The sequence below is a fragment of the Vicia villosa genome, unplaced genomic scaffold (genome assembly GCF_029867415.1).
Source record: "Vicia villosa cultivar HV-30 ecotype Madison, WI unplaced genomic scaffold, Vvil1.0 ctg.000867F_1_1, whole genome shotgun sequence".
NCBI classification, from domain to species: domain Eukaryota; kingdom Viridiplantae; phylum Streptophyta; class Magnoliopsida; order Fabales; family Fabaceae; genus Vicia; species Vicia villosa.
In genome coordinates, this window is record NW_026705392.1 from 434051 (window position 1) to 461877 (window position 27827).

Consider the following 27827-nt stretch of genomic DNA (forward strand, 5'->3'; position numbering starts at 1 on the left):
CCAGTTTCTCTGAACCTTAACCTTCCGATTTTCTCTGGACTCGTTGACATGAGCCCACAATTGTTTGAAGAGAATATATGATAGATCAATCTTGATGTCTTTACCTAGACAATAAAGTAGAAATTGTTGATCGGTATTAACATAATCTGAGGAGCTTGTTGCTTTCCGATGGAAGATGCAGCCCAGGAAGATTTTCGCCCAAACTTGGTAATATTACTTCATATTTTTGAATTTTGAGGAAGGTTTCCCATTCTTAAAGATTTCATTATAAACTGCTTCCATATCTGGTCTTCCGTCAGCAAATCCAACTCCTCCTCCTTTAAGACCGAGTAACTGTCCAATTAGATTTTTTGTAATAACAATTTTTCTTACCCTTAACCATTGACAGAATTGCCTTGGGGTGTAGTAACTGCATGAATCCAAAATTCTTTGACAAGAAGAGGGAAAACTGGTCCGATTAATCTGTCAAAGAAACTTTCCCAACTTTGAAACATAACTGCTAGTAGCAAATCAATCCTGTTTTCTTTGATGTTTGCCAGGTCAACCATGTATTTGCAGATAACTTCTATTTCATTCACAGGAAGAAGCATTGTCCTTTGTGGTTCAATATGATCTTTGGGTAAAGGACGATTTTAATGGGATGACGACGCATATGCCATTGATGAGCAGTTGAGATAGTTGAGAGAGAGAGAGAGAGAGAGACTAAGAAGCGTATATGGTTTTTTGAAAAGACGAGGGAGCGAAAGAAAATATTGACGATTTTACAGACTATTTATAGAGAACACACAAACAGTTAAAAAAACATTTAAATGGAAAATAAAAGAATTTTTAAAAAAATACAATCATGGTAAACATTTAATGGATTTGACAAACATGAGAAGGGACGAGACTGTTGAATTGATTGGAACAGTTTCCTAGAGTTTCATCACCATACCTTGCACGTGCGATGTTTCAGAGACTTACCCACGTGTTAAGCATCTTGGAGTTAGTGTGAAACCACACTAAAAATGGATCTTCTGACCTATGGTCTTCTGAACCCGAAGTTCAGATGTGTTTCTTAGCAAGGATTTATTCTTTTCTTCTAAACCCTCAGAAGTTTATTTTTATTCTTTCAGAGTTGATAGATTTTTCTAAAAAGAAACAGTTTACTTTCTTTTCTTTTATCTGGTTTGGCTTAAAGATTAATTTAGAGTTATAGTATATGCATGGAGAATATGACAGACAGTAGAGTAGGTGACAACTAATACTAGGCATGCAAGAGAGATTTATATAAATTATTAATAAACTCATATTAAAGTTAGCAGAATTATAAAAGAGAAAGTTTTAGGAAGATCTGACCGTTCCGGATGATAAACCTTTCTTCTTGTCTTTCATGAGAGAGAGCATCTTCTTGAGCAGAAGTTTTATCTTTCCTTGCTTCAGATTCTTAGCTCTAAAATCTTGTTCTACCTTATCTTCTTCCTTTGATTTGTGATGATGAATTGAAGATGACCACTTGGCATAATTTAGCTACACTTGTTTGACCTTGGATATTTCCATTAAGCACATATTCTTCTTTCTAATGTCTTGAGCTTCTTATGGAATTTCGATGTTGATCCACAAAACTCTTTTTGATATGTAGATAATGTTCTCAGAGTATTGAGATATTTTCCTTGACATCTTCTGATTATACTGAGTGTTGGAATATGACGTTGTTTTTCTACTCAGCGTGGTTTTTCTCCTTCTAGATCTCTCTACATGGTTAAGTGTTGGATCTTAATATCAATAACAGAGCCATGCTCTGATACCAATTAAAGGTGGAGAAAAACACATGAAAGGGGGGATTGAATTGTGTTCTTTATCAAATTAAAATTCCCTTTCTATAAATTCTTTTCTTTCTCTTAGTATCTCATCTTCTGGATATGCTTTAATATTGCGGAAGCATGCTTGGAATGGAGTTGCATAACCAATGAGATATTTATTTTAACTTCTTTATATCATCAGAACTTCTGACTTGTCTCAGTACAGTTCTAAAGACATTCTGCGTGAATGTTCTGAGTTAAATGAATTATAGAGAAAGTAAAAGCCTCATTCATTTTTATCTTGGTTCACCTTCTAAATAAGGCAACCTCCAGTCCACCCTCCTCAGGTGATTTGCCTCTCAACAGAGGACTTCATCCACTATAAACAAACTTAATTACACTGGCACGATCATCCGTCGTGAGTAACAAACTGAACAGCCAACTGTTGTGACTAACCCTGCACAAGCTACCCGCGAGTGACTAACCCCTAGATGACTGAACCGTTAAGTGATCTCAGCGAGATATAACGTACATCAATCTAGTAAACCTGCACAAGCCAACTGCTCATGACTAACTACAATGGACTGTTCAGTGATCTGATCCACAGATATAACATCCATTGACTCCTGGACTTCTGACCTTCACTTGGTCTCCAAGAGAATTTCCACAATGACCACCATCATAGTCTTCTCAAGCTTCTGACCTTTACTCGGTCGCTCAAGGCATCATCACCAAATCTAAATTGGTTTCAATACAGTGCTTCTTAATAAGCACATATTCTAAGTATAAACTATATGATACAATGACAAGTAATCACTTTTAAGTGAATAATAGTTGGAGTCTTCTTGTCTGCATCTTCTGAGACGATCCTTGCTTGATGGGAGTAAGCAGAGTAAGAACATTAGCTTCAGTTGTTGAGAGCTTCTTCAAGTTGATATTCATCTTTAAACCTTCTTTAAAGGCATATTATGAGGATAGTGTTTATTCAGAGTTGCTTCTTGTTTTGATCTTCTATTATTCTCTTCAAGCAGATTAAGAACAACAGTTCTTATTCAGAGTTGCTTCTTGTTTGGATCTTCTATTTTTCTCTTCAAGCAGATTAAGAACAACAGTTCTTATTCAGAGTTGCTTCATGATTTGATCTTCTATTCTTCTTTTCAAGCAGATTAAGAACAACATTTCTTATTCAAAGTTGCTTCTTGATTTGATCTTCTATTCTTCTTTTCAAGCAGATTAAGAACAACATTTCTTATTCAGAGTTGCTTCTTGATTTGATCTTCTATTCTTCTTTTCAAGCAGATTAAGAACAACAGTTCTTCAGTTGCTTCTTGATTTGATCTTCTATTCTTCTTTTCAAGCAGATTAAGAACAACAGTTCTTATTCAGAGTTGCATCTTGATTTGATCTTCTATTCTTCTTTTCAAGCAGATTAAGAACAATAGTTCTTATTCAAGGATGCTTCTTGTTTTGAATCTTCTATTCTTCTTTTCAATTACAATGAGAAAAAATGTTTGACAGTCTCTAAAAAGATGGTGTTTCAAATTGCTTCTGTTTAAGCTTTAATCACTTTAGTGTTTTTTCAGTTTTGAGCACTACATCTTTCCGAAACCCACTTTCCATGATGGATCTTCCTTCTATTTGTACTTTATTTGATTGTATTCGTTATCTTGATCTTTGAAGAGCACATTAAATGCTTGCGTGTTGCTTTTTACTTTTATTTTCTCCAATAAGCTGCATGTGGGTAGCTTCTTCAATCAACCTCGGGAGTTGTTCCATTGAAGTGTTGTAGTTGTTTGGCTAATGATTATGTTTTTAACGGCTTTTTCCCTTGACTCTGAATGCTTTGTCTTTTATTCATTTTATAGACTGAAGTTGTATCTTCTTTCAAGGTTCTCATGTAACTTTATTGTTTGTTGCTTTTATCTGTCACTGTGTTACTTTATCATAACTTCTGATCTTCTATTCATGTGATCTTCTTGTTGTAACGGATCTTCGTGTATTAGTTTTGTTTAAATCCCTGAAGCTTGTCTTGTTGAATTCTTGCTCTTTGTACAGAACTTCTGATGTTGTCGTATAAGGCTTTATAGTATAGTATCTACACACTCAATGATATCATTAGTAATAAAATTGTTACTCACATAATATATGCTTGTTATCATCAAAACCAGAATCTGAACATAGATTCTCAATCTTGTTCTAATATTATGGGACTTGGTTAGTGGAGCATTCTTACTTTATCTCACCCTAGGAATGGATTGAGATGATTGTTTGGCTTTGAAACTCGCTTGATTTTTTAATACGATATCGCACATTTTTTTGAGATTTTTGCACTTTTGAAACCCTTTTCCTCCTCTTCAATTTTTTTCGTCCCCTTGGCATATAAATGAGTTGAACATATATAGGAAAGTGATTTAGGTTAATAACTTTAGAAAGAATCAAACCAAATCAAATATTTTGATGGTGAGAAAATTTGATTGAAATTTTGAATGAAAACTTGCTATTTTTGGTTCAATCTATTTTCTACACTTTTTTCACGTTTTTCCTGACCTCTAATATTGATCTTGGATTGATTTTGATTTGGAAATTTAATTACATGATCTTTTATCAATTAAATATGATTTTATTTGATTTATTTTTTAATTTAAATGAATAAATTCAAAATAAAAGAAATAAAAATCACCAAATAGAGATGAATGGATTTATGGGCCTTCTATAAGTTTATGATCACGTGGGAAGCTAAAAAATAAGGGCCCATTACTCAAAAGTTCAAAGTTTCTCAATTGTGGTTTCATGTCTTTCTCAAATTTTAAACAACTTCTACCAACCATAACTCACTCAATTTCAATTGTGTTTATGGGTTTTTGTTTAAATAGAGTGAGGGGATGAGAAAAGAAAGTTTTAAAAGTGAGCTCGGTAAGACATTGGGTCTCAGACCTACATACCCCTTAAGTGCAGTAGGGAAGTCAGAGATTTTGTAGTTCCTCTTAAAAGGAAAATAAAAGGGCCGAGTGGCAAAATCTTTTTGGGTGTTGAGCTTCAGCAATACTCAACGGGTTTTTGTAAAATATTAAGCTTTAACAATACTTAACATGTTTTAATAAAAGAGCCAAGCTTTAACAATACAAGAGTAAGGCTTAAAAGAAGTTGGTTGAGCTTTAACAATATAAAATCAAGGGTTGATTTAAAAATGTTAAGTTATAGGGTGCTAAACCTTTTGTATAAGTGGATGTATTTGATTGAAGTCCAGTCATCATGGTTTAAGGCATACCATATTGATATTGCTCAAGGGGCACTAAACCCACTTAGAAAAGTGTCCTTGTGGGATCAAACGGGGCTCCCACATTTCCTATCGTGACCGGTGTCGACGAACCAGGAGCAGCGGTTGATCTCACAGGAGATAAAACTGTCGTGCTTTGTGTTGTGGCACTCAATATGACATCCACATTCTGTGTAGTAACAGGTGTGTGTGACGGGTTAGAAGTGTTAGTATCTGTACTCGAACGTGACAATTTGGACAATTGTTTCCCACTCCTCAAATTCATGCACACATAACTACTACCAAAGATATAGGAAAATTTTGAAATAGACAATTAAACTGTTCAAATTTTTTGAAAATGACTTAGCATTGTCTCACCAGGTGCGCCATTTTGTTTATCTTGAAAATTGGTAAACTTTGCTGGTCTCTTTTTAAAGGTTACTCGCGAGATCGACCAATGGATCTCAGAATAGAACTTGTATTTTCAAAGAGTTTTTTTCTAGGTTTTGTTAGAACAAGATTTGTTCTGATCAATATTCATAGTTTTGATGATAACAATGTATATGAATTTTGATTGAGATAATGTGGTACTCTAATCCTATGCAATTTCCATTTCAGGAAACATATAAAGAGTATGCACAAAATCAGCGCAAGAAGCACTGACTCAGAAGGTTCATGTATGCAACATCAGAACATGCTCTGGCAAGAAATCAGAAGATGGTCAAGCAGAATCAGAACATGGTCTACTGAAGCATCAGAAGAACTTGAGATCAGAAGCAGAAGCACTGAAGTTCTCATGGTATCACACTAGAAGCACTTCAAGGTCAGAAGACAAGAAGATGCTCTGCACCAAGCTGTATGACTCTGATATATTCAAACATTGTATCTACAAAGATCAGATCAGAAGCAAGTACAAGATGGCAGGCTACGCTGACTGACAAAAGGAACGTTAGAAGCTATTAAAGGCAAAGTCAGTTAAAGCAGGAAAAGCAGGGCTCGAGGTAGTTGACAAAAGAGTGAAACATTAAATGCAATGCTGTACAGATCACGTAATGCATTAAATGCTCCCAACGGTCATCTTCTCAAACGCCAATAAATAGAAGTTCTGATGAGAAGCTGAATACAACACTTTGCGCAAGTATACAGAAACGCTGTCAAATTCAAAAGCTCTCAAACTTCGTCTTCAACCTCACTTCATTAATGTTGTAATATCTTAGTGAGATTAAGCTTAAACTTTAAGAGAAATATCACAGTTGTGATTATAGCTTTTAAGAAGCATTGTATAACTCTTGTAAGAATTTGTTTACATTCATTTGTAAAGAACTAGATGAGATCAAGTTGTGATCGGATTCTCTAGAAAGTCTTAGAGGGTATCTAAGCATTGTATTCCTAGAGTGATCAGGTTGTGATCAGAATACTCTAGAAGACTTAGAGGATATCTAAGTGGAAAACCATTGTAATCTTGTGTGATTAGTGGATTAAATCCTCAGGTGAGGTAAATCACTCTAAGGAGGTGGACTGGAGTAGTTACGTTAACAACGAACCAGGATAAAAATATTGTGTTCATTGTTTTTATCTTAAGAGTTTTTTAAAGTCACACTTATTCAAACCCCCCCCCCCCCCCTTTCTAAGTGTTTTTCTATCCTTCAATTGGCATCAGAGCGTCGGTTCTAAGGTGCAAGCACTTAACCGTGTTTAGAAAAGATTCAGGAAGAGAAAAACTCTAAGTCAAGATGGTTGAAACTCCAACACCTACATCTACATCTGGCTCTGCTGAGCAATACAATGGAAATGGTAACGATGGCTACACTAGGCCACCAGTATTCGATGGTGAAAACTTTGAATATTGGAAAGATAAACTCGAAAGTTACCTACTTGGGTTAGATGGTGACTTATGGGATCTTCTGGTGGATGGTTACAAACATCCAGTGAAAGCTAGTGGTGTAAAGCTCTCAAGACAAGAAATGAGTGATGATCAAAAGAAGCAATTAAAAAATCATCACAAGTGTAGGACTGTTTTGCTGAATGCTATCTCTCATGCTGAATATGAGAAGATATCTAACAGGGAAACTGCCTATGATATATATATGAGTCACTAAAAATGACTCATGAAGGAAATGCCCAAGTCAAGGAGACCAAAGCTCTTGCCTTGATCCAGAAATATGAAGCCTTCAAGATGGAGGATGATGAAAACATTGAGAAAATGTTCTCAAGATTTCAAATGCTAACTGCTGGATTAAGAGTTCTTGACAAGGGATACACCAAGGTTGATCATGTCAAGAAGATCATCAGAAGCTTGCCAAGAAGATGGGGTCCTATGGTGACTGCTTTCAAAATTGCCAAGAATCTGAATGAAGTCTCTCTTGAAGAATTGATCAGTGCCCTGAGGAGTCATGAAATAGAGCTGGATGCTAATGAACCTCAGAAGAAAGGTAAGTCTATTGCATTAAAATCCAATTATAAAAAATGCACTAACGCTTTTCAGGAAGAAGAACAAGATTCTGAAGAATCAGAATCAGAAGAAGAAGATGAACTGTCCATGATCTCCAGAAAGGTAAACCAACTCTAGAAAAGCAAGCATAGGAAGTTCAAGAACTTCAGAAGTTCTAAGAAGCTTGAAAAAGGATAATCTTCTGGAAGCAGAAGATCTGACAAGAAAAAGGTCACATGCTATGAATGCAATGAGCCTGGTCACTACAAGAACGAGTGTCCAAAACTTCAGAAGGAGAATCCCAAGAAGAAGTTTCATAAGAAGAAAGGTCTTATGGCAACGTGGGATGATTCAGATTCAGAATCAGAATTAGACTCTGAAGGTGAGCAGGCAAACATTGTACTGATGGCCACAGTTGATGATGGATCAGAATCAGATTCTGAAGAGGTATTTTCTGAACTATCTAGAGAAGAGTTAGTTTCCAGTTTAACAGAACTTCTGGAACTCAAGGCTCATCTTAGTATCAAATACAAAAAGCTGAAAAAGCTATTTGATTCTAAAACTAAGAAGCTGGAAGTGGAAAATTCTGAACTGAAGGAAAAAGTTTTAAAATTATCCAAAGATATTGGATCTCCTTCTGACTCAGAAAAATCCATTCCTAGTCTCAATCATATTCTGAAAGAATATGACTCGAGTTTTAGAAAGTTCTTATCTAGAAGTATTGGCAGAAGTCATCTTGCTTCTATGATATATGGTGTTTCTGGAAACAAAAGAGTTGGCGTTGGCTATGAGGGTGATATCCCACACAAATTTGAACCTGTAGATGATATGAAAATCACATACAAGCCATTGTATGATCAGTTCAAATATGGCCACTCACATGATATTAGGCTCATTTCACATGCCAAAAGCTTTCATGCTACACACACTAAGAAGCATGTGACACAACCTAGAAAATATCATGCTGCTAAACCTAAGGAATATCATGATGTACCTCCTGTTATTTATTATGCTAAACCCAAGTTCAATCAGAACTTGAGGAAAACTAACAAGAAAGGACCCAAGAAGTTGTGGGTACCTAAGGAGAAGATAATTTCTGTTGCAGATATCCTTGGCAGCAAAGAAGACAAAGCACAACATGTCATGGTACCTGGACTCTGGGTGCTCGCGACACATGACGGGAAAAAGGTCTATGTTCCAAGACCTGGTGCTTAAGTCTGGTGGAGAAGTCAAGTTTGGAGGAGATCAGAAGGGCAAGATTATTGGCTCTGGAACCATAAGTACTGGTAACTCTCCTTCCATTTCTAATGTACTTCTTGTAGAAGGATTAGCGCATAACTTATTGTCCATAAGTCAATTAAGTGACAATGGTTATGACATAATCTTCAATCAAAAGTCTTGCAAGGCTGTAAGTCAGAAGGATGGCTCAATCCTATTTACAGGCAAGAGAAAGAACAACATTTATAAGATTGATCTTTCTGATCTTGAGAAGCAGAAGGTGACTTGCCTTATGTCTGTTTCTTAAGAGCAATAGGTCTGCCACAGAAGATTAGGCCATGCTAGTTTGAGAAAGATTTCTCAGATTAACAAAGTAAATCTGGTCAGAGGACTCCCAAATATGAAATACAAATCAGATGCTCTTTGCGAAGCATGTTAGAAGGGCAAGTTCTCCAAACCTGCATTCAAATCTAAGAATGTTGTCTCTTCCTCTAGGCCGCTAGAACTTTTACACATTGATCTGTTTGGACTTGTCAAAACAGCATCTGTCAGAGGGAAGAAATATGGATTAGTCATCGTAGATGATTATAGCCGCTGGACATGGGTAAAGTTCTTAAAACACAAGGATGAGTCTCATTCAGTGTTCTTTGAATTCTGCACTCAGATTCAATCCGAGAAGGAGTGCAAAATCATAAAGGTCAAAAGTGATCATGGTGGCGAATTTGAGAACAGATTCTTTGAGGAGTTCTTCAAATAAAATGGTATTGCCCATGATTTCTCTTGCCCTAGAACTCCACAGCAAAATGGAGTTGTAGAGCGAAAGAATAGGACTCTACAAGAAATGGCCAGAACCATGATCAATGAAACCAATATGGCTAAGCATTTCTGGGCAGAAGCAATAAATACTGCATGTTATATTCTGAATAGAATCTCTATAAGACCTATTCTAAATAAGACTCCTTATGAATTGTGGAAGAACAGAAAGCCCATCATTTCATATTTCTATCCTTTTGGATGTGTCTGTTTTATTCTGAATACTAACGATCATCTTAGTAAGTTTGATTCTAAGGCACAAAAGTGTTTCCTTCTTGGATACTCTGAACGCTCTAAAGGCTACAGAGTATACAATACTGAAACATTGGTTGTAGAAGAATCAATCAATATCAGATTTGATGATAAGCTTGGTCTTGAAAAGCTAAAGCAGTTTGAGAATTTTGCAGATTTAGATATTGATATATCAGAAGCTGAAGAACCAAGAAGCAAAGTATCATAAGCTGAAGATCTCATAAGTAAAGGATCAGAAGATCAAGTTGCTGCGTCTTTAGAGAATCTCAGAATTTCTGAAGAGCCAACGGTCAGAAGATCTTCTAGACTCACCTCTGCTCATTCAGAAGATGTCATTCTTGGAAAGAAGGATGATCCTATCAGAACTAGATCCTTTCTAAAGAATGGAAGTCAGAACAATTGATCAGAATCAGAAGATGAGAAGTTCTATCATTCATCAGAAGCAAATTCTATGTAACACAGTTGTAACCAAGCGCTTTCTGATGGTGAACACGTGTTCACACGATAGGTAAAAGCGTGCGTGAAACTGATGGGACGCCGCCCTAGGTAACTGTGTAAATCATTTCAAATATCACGTTCTCTCACCTAATGTCACTCATCATTTAATGCAGTTGATTTCAATTGATTCTGTAGCTGTTCATTCTCATAAATTTATTACATTCTTTTTCAAATCCTCCTCTATATATTCATTTCAAATCATAACGTTTATCTTTTTCGCTCTCATTCTCTCTCTTCTTGCATGCATTTCTGCAACCTGTTTGCCCTTTTCTCTAACCCTAAACACAAAACCAAAAAGAAATCCAGTAATCTCAGTTGTGCTAAAATGGATGCTTCTTTATCACAAGTCGTTGGTTCATCTTCTCAGCAATGTCAACAAGGAGAAGATCAACAGATTGTTCCTGTAGTCACTTGCTCAATTCCTAGGAATGAGTTAGAAGTGATTTGTGAATTAGTGGTTGATTTTGACAGTCTTGAAGAACATGAGTTTCATCTCAAGGATAACATGCTCTTTCAAGGTTGGACGTCATTGTTTTCTGAGTTCTGTGGACCGGTTTACCCAGAACTGGTAAAGGAATTTTGGGTTCATGCTGTAGTAGCCCCTAAAGCTATTATATCTTTTGTTCATGGAAGAATGGTTGTCATCACTGAGAACATTCTGAGAATGATGTTCGATTTAAGAAACCCTGAAAGTGTCTTTGAATCTGATCAGAGAACAGATTGGGATGTTGTTCTGACTGAACTATACACAGATGTAAAGAAAACAAAGCATGTCAAAGACATGAAGGATCTTTACAAAGTCTGGACCAAGATTCTTCTAGGGTGTTTCTATCACAGAAAATCAAACCGTTCTCCAGATTTCGTCAACAAAGAGCAGCAATACATTCTGTACTGCATTGGCACTCAGAAGAAGGTTGATATTATCTACATAATCTTCAATCATATGTGGCATGTTGCAAGGGATTCCAGAAAAATGCGTTCAGAATGAAGAAAGGAAATATTATTCCTTTTGGAAGAATCATTACCAATCTTCTGGTTCACACCAAGACTATTGAAGACTTGGAAGCTCAAGGAATCATCAAGGATCCTGTTACTGCTACAGGAAGTTGCTTGAATGCCAACACCTTGAGAAAGATGAATCTTATTCAAGCTGTTAGAGTCATTCCTCAACCTCTTCCTGGAGCAAGAAGCAGAATAAGTCATGTTCTTGCTGAGTTTGAAACGTTTTTCAGAAGCGATCTGCCAGAAGTTAAGGCTCTATATCTTGACACTCTCAAGGAAGGTGGTGCTCAAGATGCTCCTGCGAAAGGTGGTCGTAAGAAAGCTTCCACTTCCAGGCCTGCAGTTTCAAAAGATGTTTTAGAAGCTGCACCAGAAGTTGTTGCCAATAAAGAAAGAAGGACAAAGCGTAAGTTTGATCGTCCTTCTGTTAACCAGGAGAAGGAAACCCAAGAAGAAGCTGCTGCAGTAGTTGATGAGAATGCTGCTGAAAGAGAAGTTATTGCTGAAGAAAATCAGGAAGTATTAGTTGAAAATGAAAATACTGAACAAGAAGCTACCGAGAGGAGGAAGAAGAAGAAGAAGAGAAAGTTGAAGAAAAATAAGAATGTAGAAGATGGAAAGGAAGTAGAAAAGAAGAAGAAAAAGAAAAGGAAATTGATAAGAGAAGATTCGGATGAAGAAGAAGAGATTCCAAAAGCTGTGAAACAGCAAGAAGAAGAAAATCAAGAAGTAGTAACTCAAGGAGTTGAAGGTCAAGAAGCTGTGGATAGAGAGAAAGAGAGACTGGAAACTGCCAGAAGAAGAGAAATTTCTCTTGGGAAGGCGAAGACTATGTATGAGAAGAAGAAGAAGAAGCAGAAAAGACTTGAAGCTGAATTTGAAGCTCTTCAGAATATGTCCAAAGGTATACATATTTCTGAACCTGTCTCTGTCTCTGTTTTAAATTCAGAATCTGTACCAACAGAAGTTCCGGTTACCCCTCAACCAGAAATTCTACCAGAAACAGCCCCAACAGAATCACCTCAACTCACCCATGTTCTCACACCTCCTTCTTCTCCCCAAACAAACGTTCTCATTCCTCCCTCTCCACCCACAACCAACATTGCTTCTGACCATCCCCTTGAAACCCTTGTTCTTGATATCCAACCTCTTCAAACCCTCTTTCCTCCTCACTCAAATATCTCCACTTCTCAACCTCCTCCTCATGCTAACTATGACCCCATTTCTTCCCCCTCACAAAATAATCCTTCTTTCTCTGACCTTCCAGATTCTGCATCACATGAGCAATTGCTTTGTGACTGCAACTACACACCCAAGCCTCGTCCTGAACCTGAGCTAGTAGTGTTAGACTCTGAGAATGAAGCAGAATCATCTCTTTGTCTCGATAGAGAACCTCAACCCTACTTCTTTCTAAATCCAGATTTTGCTATCACCAGACTCAAATCCCGTCGGGAATTTTCTGTTGGTGTATGTTTTGAACTGTTAAATCTGAGACTGCAGACAGATTTAGAGACTTTGAAGGCAGCACATCATGCCAAGATGGATGATGTTGAACTCAGGAATCTCTGGAGGATTTTCAGAACACAGATGAACTATGAGTTCTGGAAGCTTCAAAAGATATGTGAAGCAGAAGCTCCTGGTCATCTTGGAATTCTGAGATCCTATGAAGAGTTCTGGCATAGACCCCTTGGAGGCAGATACTGCTTTGAAGAGAAACCCCTTGTTGATGAACTGGCAGAAGCTTCAGAAGCTAAACAAGAAGCACACTCTTGGGAGATTGTTATGTGGAAGCCTAAGTTTCCTGTTCTGACTGAAGATTCCCAATGGTTATTCCACTGGCTTAGGGCGAATTCTTCTGAGCAGGCTCCTACCATGGCTGTTCCTGAGGTTGTCTATCCTCCAGTAGTTACTGCTCCCATTCCTCCAAAGAATCTGGCTGAGATTCTTCAAGCTCTGGAGAATGGAGATTCTGATCTTCCTACCCCAGAATATGATGAAGATGCTTCTATGGAAGAAGCTGATGCTGAGAAATAAGATGCTGAGAATCATTCTTCTGAGAAAAGTCCTGTTCCAGAAACTCAAGAAGATGTTCTTACATTGGATGCTTCTGTTGGACATGCTATCCTACTGAATGCTGGTGGTGAAACTTCTGGTGAACCCTCTCGTCTGGAGAAGACTTTGGAGGCTCTTCAACAGAATCAAGTTGTTCTTGCTTCTCGCCTGGATAAACATGATGAAGCACATGAAGAGTTTAGGACTTTCATGAAGAAGCAAACTGAAAGCACTTCTGGGATTCACGACATGCTGGCCAAGATCATGTCTAAGCTAGGCTAGTCGTAGTCTTTTGAGTCTTAGTTGTCTCTTGTTCTTGCATCTGTTTTCTTGCATTGTTTCTTGTATCTTCTAATTTCTTCTTATGATCAATGAAATCTTCTTCTCTCTCATATTGTTTGGTTGCTTTTTCATCTGAATCTTTTATGCTTTTTGATGTTATGACAAAAAGGGGGAGAAAATGTGATAATTGATTTGATTAACTATATCAGTTGCTGGGAGTAAGTCTCCACATTTCTAACAGAATTTGCAAGTTCTATATCCTTGAGTTTTTTTGTAGGATTGAAGACATTATGAAAAAGCTCAACATGAGAAGCAAAGACATGGGGAAAAACAATTCTATATAGAAACATGCTCATGGGATCTGAAGCAAGCTTAGCGCCGTGAAGCTTCAAGATCAGAAGCAAGAAGGAAGAATGTTCTGATATTCTTGTGATAGTGTCATACCCCAAAATTTGCCCATCATATTTATTCATATTTTAGTCTATCTGACTTTCAAATGCTCAAAGATCTCCAATTGCTCAAAGCTACCTATCTCCTAAACAACAGCCTATAAACTAGGGTTTTGTATTTCTCAAAGTAAAATCAATTTTTGATACCTCAAGTGGATCCCATGGTCTCTCATATCCCTCAAATAATCCCCACATCAAGTTTCAAGCTCTGAGTCATAAGATTGATCAATCAATTGCTCAAATGATCAACAGTCGACCAGTTTGACCCAAAAGTCAACTATGGTCAAATTACAGTCAAAACTCCTGATTTTTGGTCAACATCAACATTTTAATGTTATATTCATCATTTGATCAAAGGTTGATCATGATTCATCAAGAAAAGCTCCAAAATCATCAAAAACCTAAGTTTCTAAATTAGGGTTCTCAAGGAGAAAGTCAACCCAACTTTGACCAGTCATAACTTTCACATGGAACATCAGAAATTTTCCATCCAAATCTCATTTTGAAGGAAATTGAATTCTCTGCAACTTTGCCTCTCACGTGCCAAGGCCAGAAATGCACCATTTGGGAGATATGATCCAATACATTACAAGTCCTTTTAAAAGTCAACAAAAAGACATTTTTTCTCAAAGAGTGGTACATGAACATGGTAGACTCAACTGAGATGAAACCAAAAGTAACTTTTAAAGGACTCTTTAAGCTTTCCAAAAAGTCCTAGATCATCTCCATATGATAAAAATTGAAGGAGATATGAGGCTCAGAAGTTGGTTGATTTTGGTGAAATACACAAAACCCTAATTAAGCAATTTTGGTTTTCTTGACTAATGGGCCTAACTTTTGGATTTCAAACACCTCCATGGGCTTTGTTAATCATCTTTTAATTAATTATTTTATTTTTATAATATTTATTTCATTTATTTTGAATTTTTAATTCATTTAAAGATGAATAAATCATTATAAAAGTAAAAAATTAGTTTCAAATCAAGGATCAATATTTCCAATCAAATCCAATCATCAAAATATCATTATTTTTGATAAAAATTAGTGGTAATAGGATTGAAAAAGATTGGATCAAGATTGAGACAAAAATAGCAAGATTTCATGCAAATTTTCAACAAATCTTTTCTCTCACCATTCACTCAAGTCCAAGTCCATTCAAACCCTAATCCAATCCCTTATATATTCTAAACAATACCACAAGCAAAAGGACACGAAAATTGGACAACAACAATAGGGTTTCAGAACTACAAAAGTAAAAAAAAACTTTGGCACGAGGAGGTCCATGCTCTGGCCATTCTCATTCTGTTTTAAGGGTTGATTCCTCCTCCTGAGCCGGCCAGCAGTTGATTCACGTTGTGAAACAAGCCAAATCACGTTCAAAGTTGCCTCCACAAAGTTACAACCTTTGGTAAGATTTTTGGAATTTTAAACCTCCATGTTAGGCTATATAAATGACTCTAAGGCTTGTATTCATGTTTTTACTAATAGTTGTGAATGTTTCGAAGCCTCTTTCATGAGTTTTGAAGCTTAAACCGAAAGTTGCCATGGTTAGGGCACGCTTTTGTTCTTGCTTCGTATTGCATGTTGCAGGTGATTTCAGTCCAAACCAACACCATAATTGGACTCAGGAAGTCCAATTTAAGGGGGAGGGGTACTCCTTGGAGTTTTATCCGTGAGATTTCACAGTTTCCAAAGTTACAGGAATGAACATGGAGAATCGGAGCAAAATTCGCAGGTGAAGTGGTGGCTGAATCCGCAGGTAAATCGGTAGGGACAAAGGAAGGAGACGATGACATGGGCCATGGACCGGTTGACTTGCACGCGTGGCGTAACTGTGCGTGGGGATTGGCCAGTCAAATATAATAAGTTCTCTCTCCACATTTGATTCGTCCGTCAACGATCTAAGGGGTACCACTCTTGACTCTTTTTGTTTTATTCCATTCAATATTGTTTACTTATTTTTATAATTGTGTTTGGTTTTATAACGAGTTGAAAGGCGCAGCACACTGGTTAAGGAGGAGGTTTATTCACCCAAGAGGCGCTGGTTCGATCCCCAGCGTCTCAAGTCTCTTCTATTTTTTTCAAACAAATATTATTTACAGATTCTGTGTGTATGTCTCGTGCGTGTCTATCATGCGCCTTCGTCCTTCCACCATTAGATCTCATCCAACTCAAATCCAACGCATCTGGAAGGTGAGGAACATGCCATGGACCCTCAGGCCTACCACACCCAATTGCAGCTAAGTTTTCTTTTTAATTTATTTATTTATTTTTTTAATTACATAAGCTTTTTTTTCTTCTTTATTTATTTCTTTTCTATTTTAATTTTTTATTTAAACTATTTAAAATATCTTTTAAATAATATGTTCATCTCCTTTGAACCTATTTAATCGAAGATCCGATTTTTCTTAAGAATAATTGTTTTCTAATATTAAAAATATTATTTGTGGTACATATTTTTAATCAATTAATTATTTTAGGGTAATAATTAAGTTTTTGGGCTAATTAAACGTTTTATGCCTTTAAACCCTGATCTTATTCTAACTATTTTTCATGATCACTAATCACTGTTATTGGAAGGTGTTATCCACTAACGCACTTTTAAGCCTTATAAACCCTTTTTGGTCACAATAAGTTTTCTTTTTAGGGTTTATAGATCTTTAATCAATTAAGGTTTGTAGATCATTCATACACTAAAAATTCTTTTCTTTTGTGCAAATTTTCAGGGTTACCCCAGTATCCTCCGACTACGCGCCGACTACGCGCCGACTACGTGCCGTCAAATCAAAGCTAAGTTTCTATGTCTTTTCTTCTTTAAATATCATTTTAATTTTATTTTGTCTTTGCCTAAAATAGGGTTGCCTCGAACAGTCAAGGAATCCCTCCTACACTAACTTTGGTCCCTCTTATTTTCTGCCTTTATTTTCCGCCCTTTTAATTTCTGCATTCCCCTACAGGTTTTTATTGTAATTCCCCTTCCCCGCAGGTGTTTATTGTAATAGCGTAGGAATTTATTTTCTGCCTTTAATTTCTGTAATATTAATTGCTGTGGTTAGTAATCTTAGGGAGTGCAAGCCTTGAATCGAATTAGGATAACTAATTACAAGATAAATATCATCGAATTGAATCACGTGATTGTTGCACCCACACACCTTTAGGGTAATTCCTCTTGTTGCCTTATTTATCTGTTGCATGTTGCCTCTAATTGTACTAAATAGTCAAGTCCCTCGATTCCGAGGATACCTAAAGCAAGGTTTCCTATAGAGATTAAAAATCATCTAGTCCCTCGATGTTGCCTCGGAAAAATAAGATGATTGTCCTATTGCTAAGGTATCCTCGCATGATGCCTTAAATGACTATTATATCCTTCTCTTAGACTACCTGCCCTCTTTATGGCAAGGGACAATCTTGTGGCGAACGATAATTTCTCGATGACCCTTAACATCCAATTGAAAGACTTTCTGCCCTCTCATGGTATGGATAGACCCTTTCGCCCGAAAGGCTAAAAGAACAATTTTTCTAACTTAGGGTAGTTGCTGTTAATTGCTTGCTCTTCTTTTCAAATTCAAAAATTCAAAATACTTTTCACGCCTCCTTTCAAAACTATTCAAAACAAGGCTACGCTTATTTACAAGCTAAAGTCCTTAACGAAATCCTTTTACTATTCACACACGACACTTCAAATATTTCAAACAAACAAAGTGAGCCAAGCAATTAAGAGCCCATGAAAAACCATGGATGCAAAGGGTGCCTTACACCTTCCCTTTGTATAACTTACCCCCCGAACCCAAAATCTTTTTTAAAAAAGGTCTTTTTCTGTTCTTTTAGCCTTTCTTATTGGATAAAATAAAAGTCGGTGGCGACTCTTGCTTACCGCAACATTTCGATAAAGTCAGTTCACCGTATTACAGATAGAATATGCTCCAACACATTCTTATCCCTTATATGTTCTGATACAATTTTTTGTTGTGCTCTGATACATACTATATGCTCTCATACATATTTTATGTTCTGATTCATTCATGCCTTGACTTTTGTCGTTTAGTTTGTTCTGAAACATTTCAGGATGTAGAGATGCTCTGATGATGCTCTGGTACATTCAACAATGTTCTGATACAATCTAGCATGCAATGATTCAAGAAGAAATTCAAAGCTCTGAAGCTGTCCTATGGAAGCAAGAAGCAGAAGCTCTGAATGTTCTGAAGTTCTAAGCATATGTGATCGTCTCAACTGAAATGGAAAATACTCAGGGAAGTCCTTTATTTATAAACTTCTTCCATTATTTATTTCAGGGGGAGATTATTCATCTCAAGGGGAGATTGTTAATCTCAGGGGGAGACATATTCACACGCTATGTTTATATGCTTATGCTATAACTGTGTAATTGTCTTTAGCCGTCTGATATTCTGATTGCAAATTCATATCATTTATATATGTTTTTGTCATCATCAAAAAGGGGGAGATTGTTAGAACAAGATTTGTTCTGATCAATATTCTTAGTTTTGATGATAACAATGTATATGAATTTTGCTTGAGATAATGTGGTACTCTAATCCTATGCAATTTCCATTTCAGGAAACATATAAAGAGTATGCACAAAATCAACGCAAGAAGCACTGACTCAGAAGGTTCATGTATGCAACATCAGAACATGCTCTAGCAAGACATCAAAAGATGGTCAAGCAGAATCAGAACATGGTCTACTGAAGCATCAGAAGAACTTGAGATCAGAAGCACAAGCACTGATGTTCTCATGGTATCACGCTAGAAGCACTTCAAGGTCAGAAGACAAGAAGATGCTCTGCACCAAGCTGTATAACTCTGATATATTCAAACGTTGTATCTACAAAGATCAGATCAGAAGCAAGTACAAGATGGCAGGCTACGCTGACTGACAAAAGGAACGTTAGAAGCTATTAAAGGCAAAGTCAGTTAAAGCAGGAAAAGCAAGGCTCGAGGTAGTTGACAAAAGAGTGAAACATTAAATGCAATGCTGTACGCATCACGCAACGCATTAAATGCTCCCAACGGTCATCTTCTCAAACGCCTATAAATAGAAGTTCTGATGAGAAGCTGAATACAATACTTTGCGCAAATATACAGAAACGCTGTCAAATTCAAAAGCTCTCAAACTTCATCTTCAACCTCACTTCATTAATGTTGTAATATCTTAGTGAGATTAAGCTTAAACTTTAAGAGAAATATCACAGTTGTGATTATAGCTTTTAAGAAGCATTGTATAACTCTTGTAAGAATTTGTTTACATTCATTTGTAAAGAACTAGAGGAGATCAAGTTGTGATCGGATTCTCTAGAAAGTCTTAGAGGGTATCTAAGCATTGTGTTCCTAGAGTGATCAGGTTGTGATCAGAATACTCTAGAAGACTTAGAGGGTATCTAAGTGGAAAACCATTGTAATCTTGTGTGATTAGTGGATTAAATCCTCAGGTGAGGTAAATCACTCTAAGGGGGTGGACTGAAGTAGTTTCGTTAACAACGAACCAGGATAAAAATATTGTGTTCATTGTTTTTATCTTAAGAATTTTTTAAAGTCACACTTATTCAAACCCCCCCTTTCTAAGTGTTTTTCTATCCTTCAGGTTTTAGGAGTTTTCTTTGTAAAACAAAGTGTTTAACACGGCATCAAACCTTCACGAAATTTTAAATTAAAATCAGTGGCAATGTTTAAATAAAAATGTGTAAGGAAAACAAATAAGTTTAAATGTAAAAGACATGGTATTAAAATTTGCAGAAAAAGTAAGTGGGTCTAACATACATAGCCCTTGCTTGACTCATTTCGCTCGTCTCTTGGGTATTCTGAGTGTTTAGCGTGCAGGCGTTTGTAAAATTGTGAACCCCTTAAACTATGTACAAAGTTCTTTATTTATAGAGCATAAAATTAACTACTTTGTGGAGGTTTCCTGATCCACTTAGGACTCCACGTTCGCTTCTCATAACTTCCCTTCATAAGGCCTCATGTTCTCCATTCATATGTTATTTCCCTCAAAAACTTCCCACTTTGCGTGATATGACCGATTCATTTGAATTTGTGGGCCTTTGGTGGCTTCTTGGGCCCTTGGCGCTGTTGGGCTTAACAAACTGTTTTGGCACTTTTGTCTCCCAGTTGACCAGGTGTGGTTCGACCCAAAGAACCTCTTCGGCTCCCATCCTCTTTTGCTTGGATTTTTGGTCTTGGCCTAAAATCTCAGTTAACAGGTATATAAATTCTTCTTTTTATTTTACTATTCTCCAAAGATGTTTTATAAATTCTTCAACAACCATAATATAAATTATTATTTTACCATCCTTCAAGAATGTTTGATAATTTACTATCTTTCTGAGATGCTTGATAAGTTCTTTAGAAACTATTAATAATTTAGCTCACTCTTTATTGTTACATGCATATTAACTCTTAGAAGATATTTAATTATTTAATAAGATATAATATAATCTCATAATTCAAAACGAATAATGTAATAAGAAATGAATAAAACAAATAACCAATATTACGGTAAAATACAATATAAATACAAATAAAATATATGTATTAAATAACAAATTAATATAAAATCTTCTAATTGATGAAAATCCATAATCATGTCATTTATAATATATATATATATTAATAGATGTTTTAAATTTTAATTGATATAAATATCCATAATCTGCATTATTTATTTATAATAATTTAATGATTTAAGTTTGAAAAAGTAGAATAAAATAAGGTAAAGAATAAAATTGTTTGAATGAAATTAATTTAGTAGAATAAATTTTTACATGTTTTATTTAATTATTTATTTTCGTCAAAAGATAATATAAGAATTTAGATAACATATATTTTGAAAACCTTTTAATCTAAACTCAGCTCATTCATAAAAAACAATAATTTGACCAACAGAAATTATTACTTTTTTTAATAGAAAAAGTGGAAACTATAAATTATTACTTTTAATAATTAATACATACTATAACATGACAAATTTAAACACCCTTATAAATAAATATAAAATATAATAATAAAGTTTAAAAGACTAGACACTATACCTAGAAAAAAAAACTTTGAACATAACCAACAAAAAAATTAATATAAATATGGTTTTTTTTATGTAATCTTCAAAATATATTTACATTTGACTGAACCTTAAAAATTAACATAAAAATATAATAATTTATACCAAAAAAAACATGACTAGAAAAGATAAGAAAATTATTCCAACATGTTTTTAATTAAATTAGTAAATCAAATATCTTTAAAATAAAATAAAATACTATATTCGTTATTTATGAAATAAATATAGGGATTGGTAGTGATGTGTTTTTCCAAGTTCAGAAAAGGGGTTTAAGAAGCGAAACACACATCACTACTCGTCGACGCACACCAAAAGGTAAACAGTAACGTGACGCGTGAGGTTGAAGTGAAAGTGTGAGCCTGTGAGGTAAACATTAACAGTAAAACAATATACGTTTTTATTTACTATATTTATTTCTCTTCTCCGATCTCATCACTATCTCCTTCGATTTCAAACCTTCACCAGTTCCAATTTTCCAAATCCCTAGGTTTTTCCCAATCTTTCAACTCTCATTCTTTCAATATCACTCTTGTTGTTGCATGTTCATACAATCTCGATCTCGATTTCTCTTGTTTCATTTTTGCGATTTTCCGATTATTTCTACCTGTTTGTTTTTCTATGTGGTTCTGAATCAATCAAATTAATTTTGTAGTTTTTAGGATTATTATTATTATTTAATTAATATGCTGCTTTGTGTTGGTGTTTATGATTCTAATTTGATGATGATAGGGTTTTTCATGTTTTTCTCCAGTTTTTGTGTTGAAATATAGATTGAGGTTTTTATTCATCAATTGCTGGTTTTCTGATTAAAGTTTATGTACATTGATTGTGTTAGGAGTAGTAACAATTAACAACTGAGTACTGACTAGAGTTGTTTTTTTTTTTCTTTTTTTTTTAGGTTTATTAGCTTTGTACGAGGTTGTTGGGTACTGAAGGTTGGTTATTCACGATGGCGGCTTCGGAGGAGACCAGTGCATTGTTTCCAATATTCATTTTGACAATAATGGCCATTCCTATAATTCCTTATACAATAACTAAGCTATGTCGCTTTGCTTCTAAGAAGTCAAAGAGCATTCACTGCCAGTGTAGTGACTGCTCGAAGTCGGGGAAGTACCGCAAGTCGATATTCAAGAGGGTGAGATCAATTTCCTATGTCTGTTTTGATGGATTCGAGTTATTGCATGTTGTTTAGTTTCTCTTGTGAGATCTATAATCTAATTCTGAAGTTTCCCTTTGGTTTTGCAGATTTCGAGTGTCTCGACGTATAGTAACTTGACATTATTACTACTCTGGGTGGCTATGATTATTCTGGTTTATTACATAAAGAATAGAAATACTGAGGTACATATCACAAGTTAAAATGAAATTGGTTTGAATTTAGAGTTGATGGTTGTTGTGTATATTGTATAACATTTCATTTATTTGATGAGTGTTCAAATGGGACATGCTCTGAGATTTCTTTCTCATGTAAATTTTGTGTAGGTTGAAGTTTTTGATCCATTTAGTATTCTTGGATTAGAGCCTGGTGCAGCAGAGTCTGCAATAAAGAAAAAATATAGGAGACTTTCTGTTCAGTACCATCCAGATAAAAATCCAGATCCAGGTGGAAGTCGATTCTGTTTTTTATTTCTCATTGTTGCAAACTTTAATGGTTGCAAGAAAAGGGGGCTTCTGCAATTATCCATGTAATTTATGTTTTTTTTTAAATTCTTTTTGTTTCAGAGGCACACAAATACTTTGTTGAGCATATTGCCAAGGCTTATCAAGCTCTGACAGATCCAGTAGCTCGTGAAAATTATGAAAAATATGGTCATCCTGATGGCAGACAGGTAATAAAACTGAAATGTCGAAAAAGTGATCAGTGGGTTGTTGCATTTTTGTTTGTGTTTGGAAAATATACAGCAGTCCACTGCCTTGTACTCAGAGTTGGGCTTTGGCCCCACCCTTTCCTTTCCCTATGACAGAATTCAGTTAGTCACAGTTAGAAGTTCATTTAGTTACAGTTAGGAATTCAGTTAATCACTGTTAGGAATTCAGTTAGAAGTTGTTACATCTATCTGAACCATGTATCGTACTCTTATGCAAATCAGAAGTGAATACATAAGATGATCATCTCCTATCTGATTCTTTAAAATTCCCTTTCTATCATTTACTTTCTTTGCATCTCAATTTCAGTAGTTTACGTGCTGGTGGGATTTATGGAATATTTTATTGCAGGGATTTCAAATGGGTATAGCTCTCCCTCAATTCCTGCTTAATATTGATGGGGCATCAGGTGGAATACTTTTGCTTTGGATTGTTGGTGTGTGCATTCTCTTGCCATTGGTTGTGGCTGTTGTTTATCTCTCGAGATCATCAAAGTATACTGGCAACTATGTGATGCATCAAACACTTTCCACTTACTATTACTTCATGAAGCCTTCTTTGGCCCCCAAGTGAGTAGTTCTTTTTGGCAAGTTTAAGAACCCACACCATCTATCTTGCATACTTTTTTTTTTAAAATGTGAATATTACACATTCAGCAAAGTCATGGACGTCTTCACAAAAGCTGCTGAATACATGGAAATTCCAGTTCGAAGGACCGATGATGAACCTCTTCAAAAGCTTTTTATGTTGGTAAGGAGTGAGTTGAATCTTGACCTCAAGAACATTAAACAGGAGCAAGCCAAGTTTTGGAAGCAACATCCTGCACTGGTTAAGGTATCTTATCGTAAGGCTGGCTATGCCAAATAAAGTAGTCTATTCTTATTTCAAATAGTCCTGTGTGCTCACATCCATACTATTTTCTCTTAGACGGAGCTGTTAGTTCAAGCTCAGTTGACTCGTGAATTTGCAACCTTGTCTCCATCTTTAGCTAGTGATTTCAGACGGATTTTGGAAACCGCACCTCGCTTGCTTGAAGAGTTGATGAAGGTGAGTGATTATTTGTTTTTTTCTTCTTGGTAGACTAGATTAACTGTTCATGCTTTCTTTTCCATGTTGTTCCCTTTAGTCTGCACTGTGTTTTGTTAAATAAATTTAGACACACTGAATCCTTAAATTTTTCCAATACACACTAAATCATCCACTACATGCACTCATGCCTGGAGATTCAACTTAGACCCAACTTAGACAATTGTAATTTTATTGAGTTTTAGTCACTTGCAAGATTTAATTTCATGTAACATGCAACCAACTTTTGGATGGATGCATGGTCTTGGATATAACATTATGGCGAAAGTTGATCCATGCAGCCGACTCCACTTAGTGGGATAAGGCTTGCTTGTTGCTGTAAGATGCAACAAACTAGAGGCCCGGTCAACATTAAAAAATTCAAATGAATATGAATGAACTGGTATAAACTTTTCTATGTGTGTTACTTGAAGAGTGATTATAGTCACAGTGATGGATATCAGTTAATTGCTGAAGTGATGCTTGTTCAAATTGCAGTTATGGTAATTTTAGACTCGTGGTTTATGTTATTGATATATTTATGCAAAAAATGCTATATGTGATGATATTCACCAAGTCAATCACAAATCTTTTGGCAAACACTTGACTTAATTTCTCCATTTTTTGTTGTTGAAAATTACATAAAGTAAAAGTACTAGACGGAACGACACTTGTGCTAAGCTATTCCTGTGGGTTTACTTGAAATGTTTTGATAGCTGTAGTATTTTCCTTATTCAAATACTGGGACTGCTGAGATTTACAGTTCCAGAACCAAGACAATAACTACATTTATAATGAAACATGTTTGCACTTTATGATCATCAAGTTTTGCTTGTCATCAATCTCTTATGTGATAGATACATTATTTCTGTTTCTGTATTAGTGTTTTGAATCTGTTATATTTGCATTTTCCTTGGTTAATGCTCTCGTCTCTGTAAAAGATGGCAGTTATACCACGCAATGCTCAGGGACAAGGGTGGCTGAGACCTGCAATTGGTGTTGTTGAGCTTTCTCAATGTATCATCCAGGTACTTAATCTTAGTCAATGCAAATTATTATAACTGAGTTATTTTAACTTCTCAATGTATCGAATGTTTCATTCTAAGCCCCATAGCTAAGGGTTGTGGTGTTACCCTGATCTAGGAACGAGGCCAAGTCCCCTTCTCCTATACTTTTTTCTTATCACAGATATGGAATAATATTTAATTGGTTTTAACGAAAAATGTTATGTATAATGACTGATGAATATTTTAATTACAAATTATAAATCAACATTTTCCTTTGTCTATGGTATAATTTATAATTACATCTAATTTAATTGGATATACCCATGCACAAGACCATTAATCAATCTAGTTCCTCCATTCAATTCATAGTCTACTATTATAGGAGAAGTTGTCTTAAGCTACGGGTGTGCTATTTTACTTAATTAATACAATTTCTATTTGTAAATACTGTTTAAAAGTGCCCGCACTTGTTAAATGCTATCAATTTTTTTTGGATGTTTTCCTCTAGCCCATGTTGATTCATATTCTGATACCTTTTGGGTTATATGCTGCACTAATGCTGCACATATTGATATGTTCTTATTTAAGGAAGAAAGGCTGTCTGGTTGGTTTAATTTTATTACATGTTATTAAGTTGTGCAACTTTCATTTTTGTTTATGTTTGTTTCTTTGTTCAACTAAGCCTTCTAGCCGCTTATTTTACCAACTAATATTTTTGCTTTCTCTCTTTTTTTTAGTTACAACAAAATTTAGATGAGTAATAATTCTGCTTTCTCTATTTTAAAACAATTTTAGTGAGTTTATATTTTGATTTATGAGACCTCCTTTACAGGCTGTTCCTCTCAGTGCTAGAAAGACTACTGGTGGATCACCCGAAGGCATTGCACCATTTCTGCAGCTGCCACATATTAATGAGACCGTTGTTAAGAAGGTGGCCCGTAAGGTGTGTGAACCGACTATACTCATGGTTAAATATCCCTGCTCTAATCACTCGTGTCCATGCTATTTTTTGTGTAGTTACATCTCTAACACGCAAACCATTTATGCACATTTTTCTATGGAATCCAATTGTAGCTAGTACTCATTGGATCCAGTTCAATATGAATTTGATTTATGCCAAGTGTTCTATAGCATCGATACAGATTTATGCTAGTTAGCTAATTCTGTGAAACTGCTATCTCTCTCATTTTACTATAAAAATAAAACTGGAGAGCTATCTCTGTTCTGTACATTTGGTTCGAATTGTGAATTTGTGACTGATGGTTGAAATTTTAATGTTGGATTTCCATTTGACCTGTCATATTGATTTCCAATTTTAATGTTGGAAGTTGGAACTAAGCATTTTCCTTCATATGCAGAAAGTAAGAACATTTCAGGAACTTTATGACATGGACTCACAGGAGCGAGCTGAGCTACTTACTCAAACAGCAGGGTTATCTTCTGACGAAGTGCAAGACGTTGAGATTGTACTGGATATGATGCCTTCCTTGACCCTTGACATAACTTGTGAGACTGAAGGAGAAGAGGGTATACAAGAAGGCGATATTGTTACTATCCATGCTTGGATTAATATTAAAAGGGGTAATGGCCTTGTCCCTGCCCTTCCGCATGCACCCTACTACCCATTTCACAAGGAAGAGAATTTCTGGTTTTTGCTTGCGGATTCTGTTTCGAACAATGTGTGGTTTTTTCAGAAGGTTAGTTTCATGGATGAAGGTGCTGCTGTAACGGCTGCTTCTAAGACAATTGCAGAATCTAAAGAGGGTTCCGGAGCAACTCCGAAGGAGACCAGTAGGGCAGTTGCAGAAGCAGTGGAGAAGGTGAAGGGGGGCTCTAGATTGGTAATGGGCAAGTTCCAGGCCCCATCGGAGGGTAACTATAATTTGACTTGCTATTGTTTGTGCGATTCTTGGTTGGGCTGTGACAGGAAAACTAATTTGAAGTTCAAAGTTTTGAAACGCACTCGGGCTGGCACTAGGGGTGCTGTTTTGGACGAGGGACCTATCATGGAGGATGGAATTGAGGAGGAAGAGGACAATGAGGATGAAGAGTATGATGATGACTATGAGAGCGAGTATAGTGAAGATGAAGAAGATGATCAAAACTCAAAAAACAAGCAACAAGCTGCTAATGGAACCGGGAATAAAAAAGGCAAAGCTGCTGCTGAAAGTTCAAGCTCTGATGAAGAATGAGAAATTTTTGTTTTTTTCAAAAGATACTAGAACTATAATCTCATCTTTTGTTCCCTTTTGGGTGGTAGAATATGAATTGTAGCAGTAGTCTTTTATACTGTCCATCTTAGTTTATCACTTAGACTACATTTATACTCAAACTTTTGTTCTTACCTTTATTCAGCTGTGATATCATGGTTAAAATGTCATTTTATCTAAACTTTTAAGTTTGGAAGATGAGTTTAAAGATTAAATTTGGATTCAGTTCCAGTTTTCTACATTTTGAAGTTGTGTTGGAAAGTTTTAGTTTTGAGGGAGTCCTAGCATCAGAGTGGTCGTATAATAACTTGCCATCTACTATTTGTAGTTCTGTTTTTGTTTTTAGAATGATGCAATTTTTAAAGGGTTGTTACATGTTAAAGGTTTCAGTTATGGCTGATAACTAAGTAGCCCTTCGGTTTTGCATAATAAGGTGCAAGAGTAGCATATATATTCCATAGCGTTTCTTATGTGATGCTTTATTTTGTGAATGCAGTGGAATTATGAACGTCTAAATAGGGACTAAAGGAGGACATACTTTGTTGGATTAAAAATGAATCTTGTAACATTTGAGGG

The 27827-nt window shown here is 35.7% G+C and overlaps 1 protein-coding gene across 2 annotated transcripts; it reads left to right on the plus strand.

Moving 5' to 3' along the window:
- Window positions 1-21346: 21346 nt before the first annotated feature.
- LOC131631833 (dnaJ protein ERDJ2A-like) lies at window positions 21347-27466 on the plus strand. 2 transcript variants are annotated; one of them, XM_058902604.1, is made up of 11 exons: window positions 21347-21469; window positions 22002-22238; window positions 22349-22444; window positions 22586-22706; window positions 22826-22932; window positions 23321-23538; window positions 23626-23803; window positions 23897-24016; window positions 24976-25062; window positions 25874-25984; window positions 26400-27466. In XM_058902604.1, exons 2-11 carry the CDS (start codon window positions 22053-22055, stop codon window positions 27231-27233), a joined length of 2058 nt encoding a protein of 685 aa, XP_058758587.1. In that variant the 5' UTR covers window positions 21347-21469; window positions 22002-22052; the 3' UTR covers window positions 27234-27466. The 2 variants fall into 2 exon arrangements, with proteins under 2 accessions (XP_058758587.1, XP_058758586.1); XM_058902603.1 differs by having other exon boundaries at window positions 21455-21590.
- Window positions 27467-27827: the final 361 nt, after the last annotated feature.

Coding starts and splice junctions, on each gene's coding strand:
- LOC131631833 (XM_058902604.1), top strand. CDS start 22,053: ATGGCGGCTTCGGAGGAGACCAGTGCATTGTTTCCAATATTCATTTTG. Junction 22,707..22,825: donor AGATAAAAATCCAGATCCAG/GTGGAAGTCGAT, acceptor TTTTTGTTTCAG/AGGCACACAAATACTTTGTT. Junction 25,063..25,873: donor TTTCTCAATGTATCATCCAG/GTACTTAATCTT, acceptor CCTCCTTTACAG/GCTGTTCCTCTCAGTGCTAG.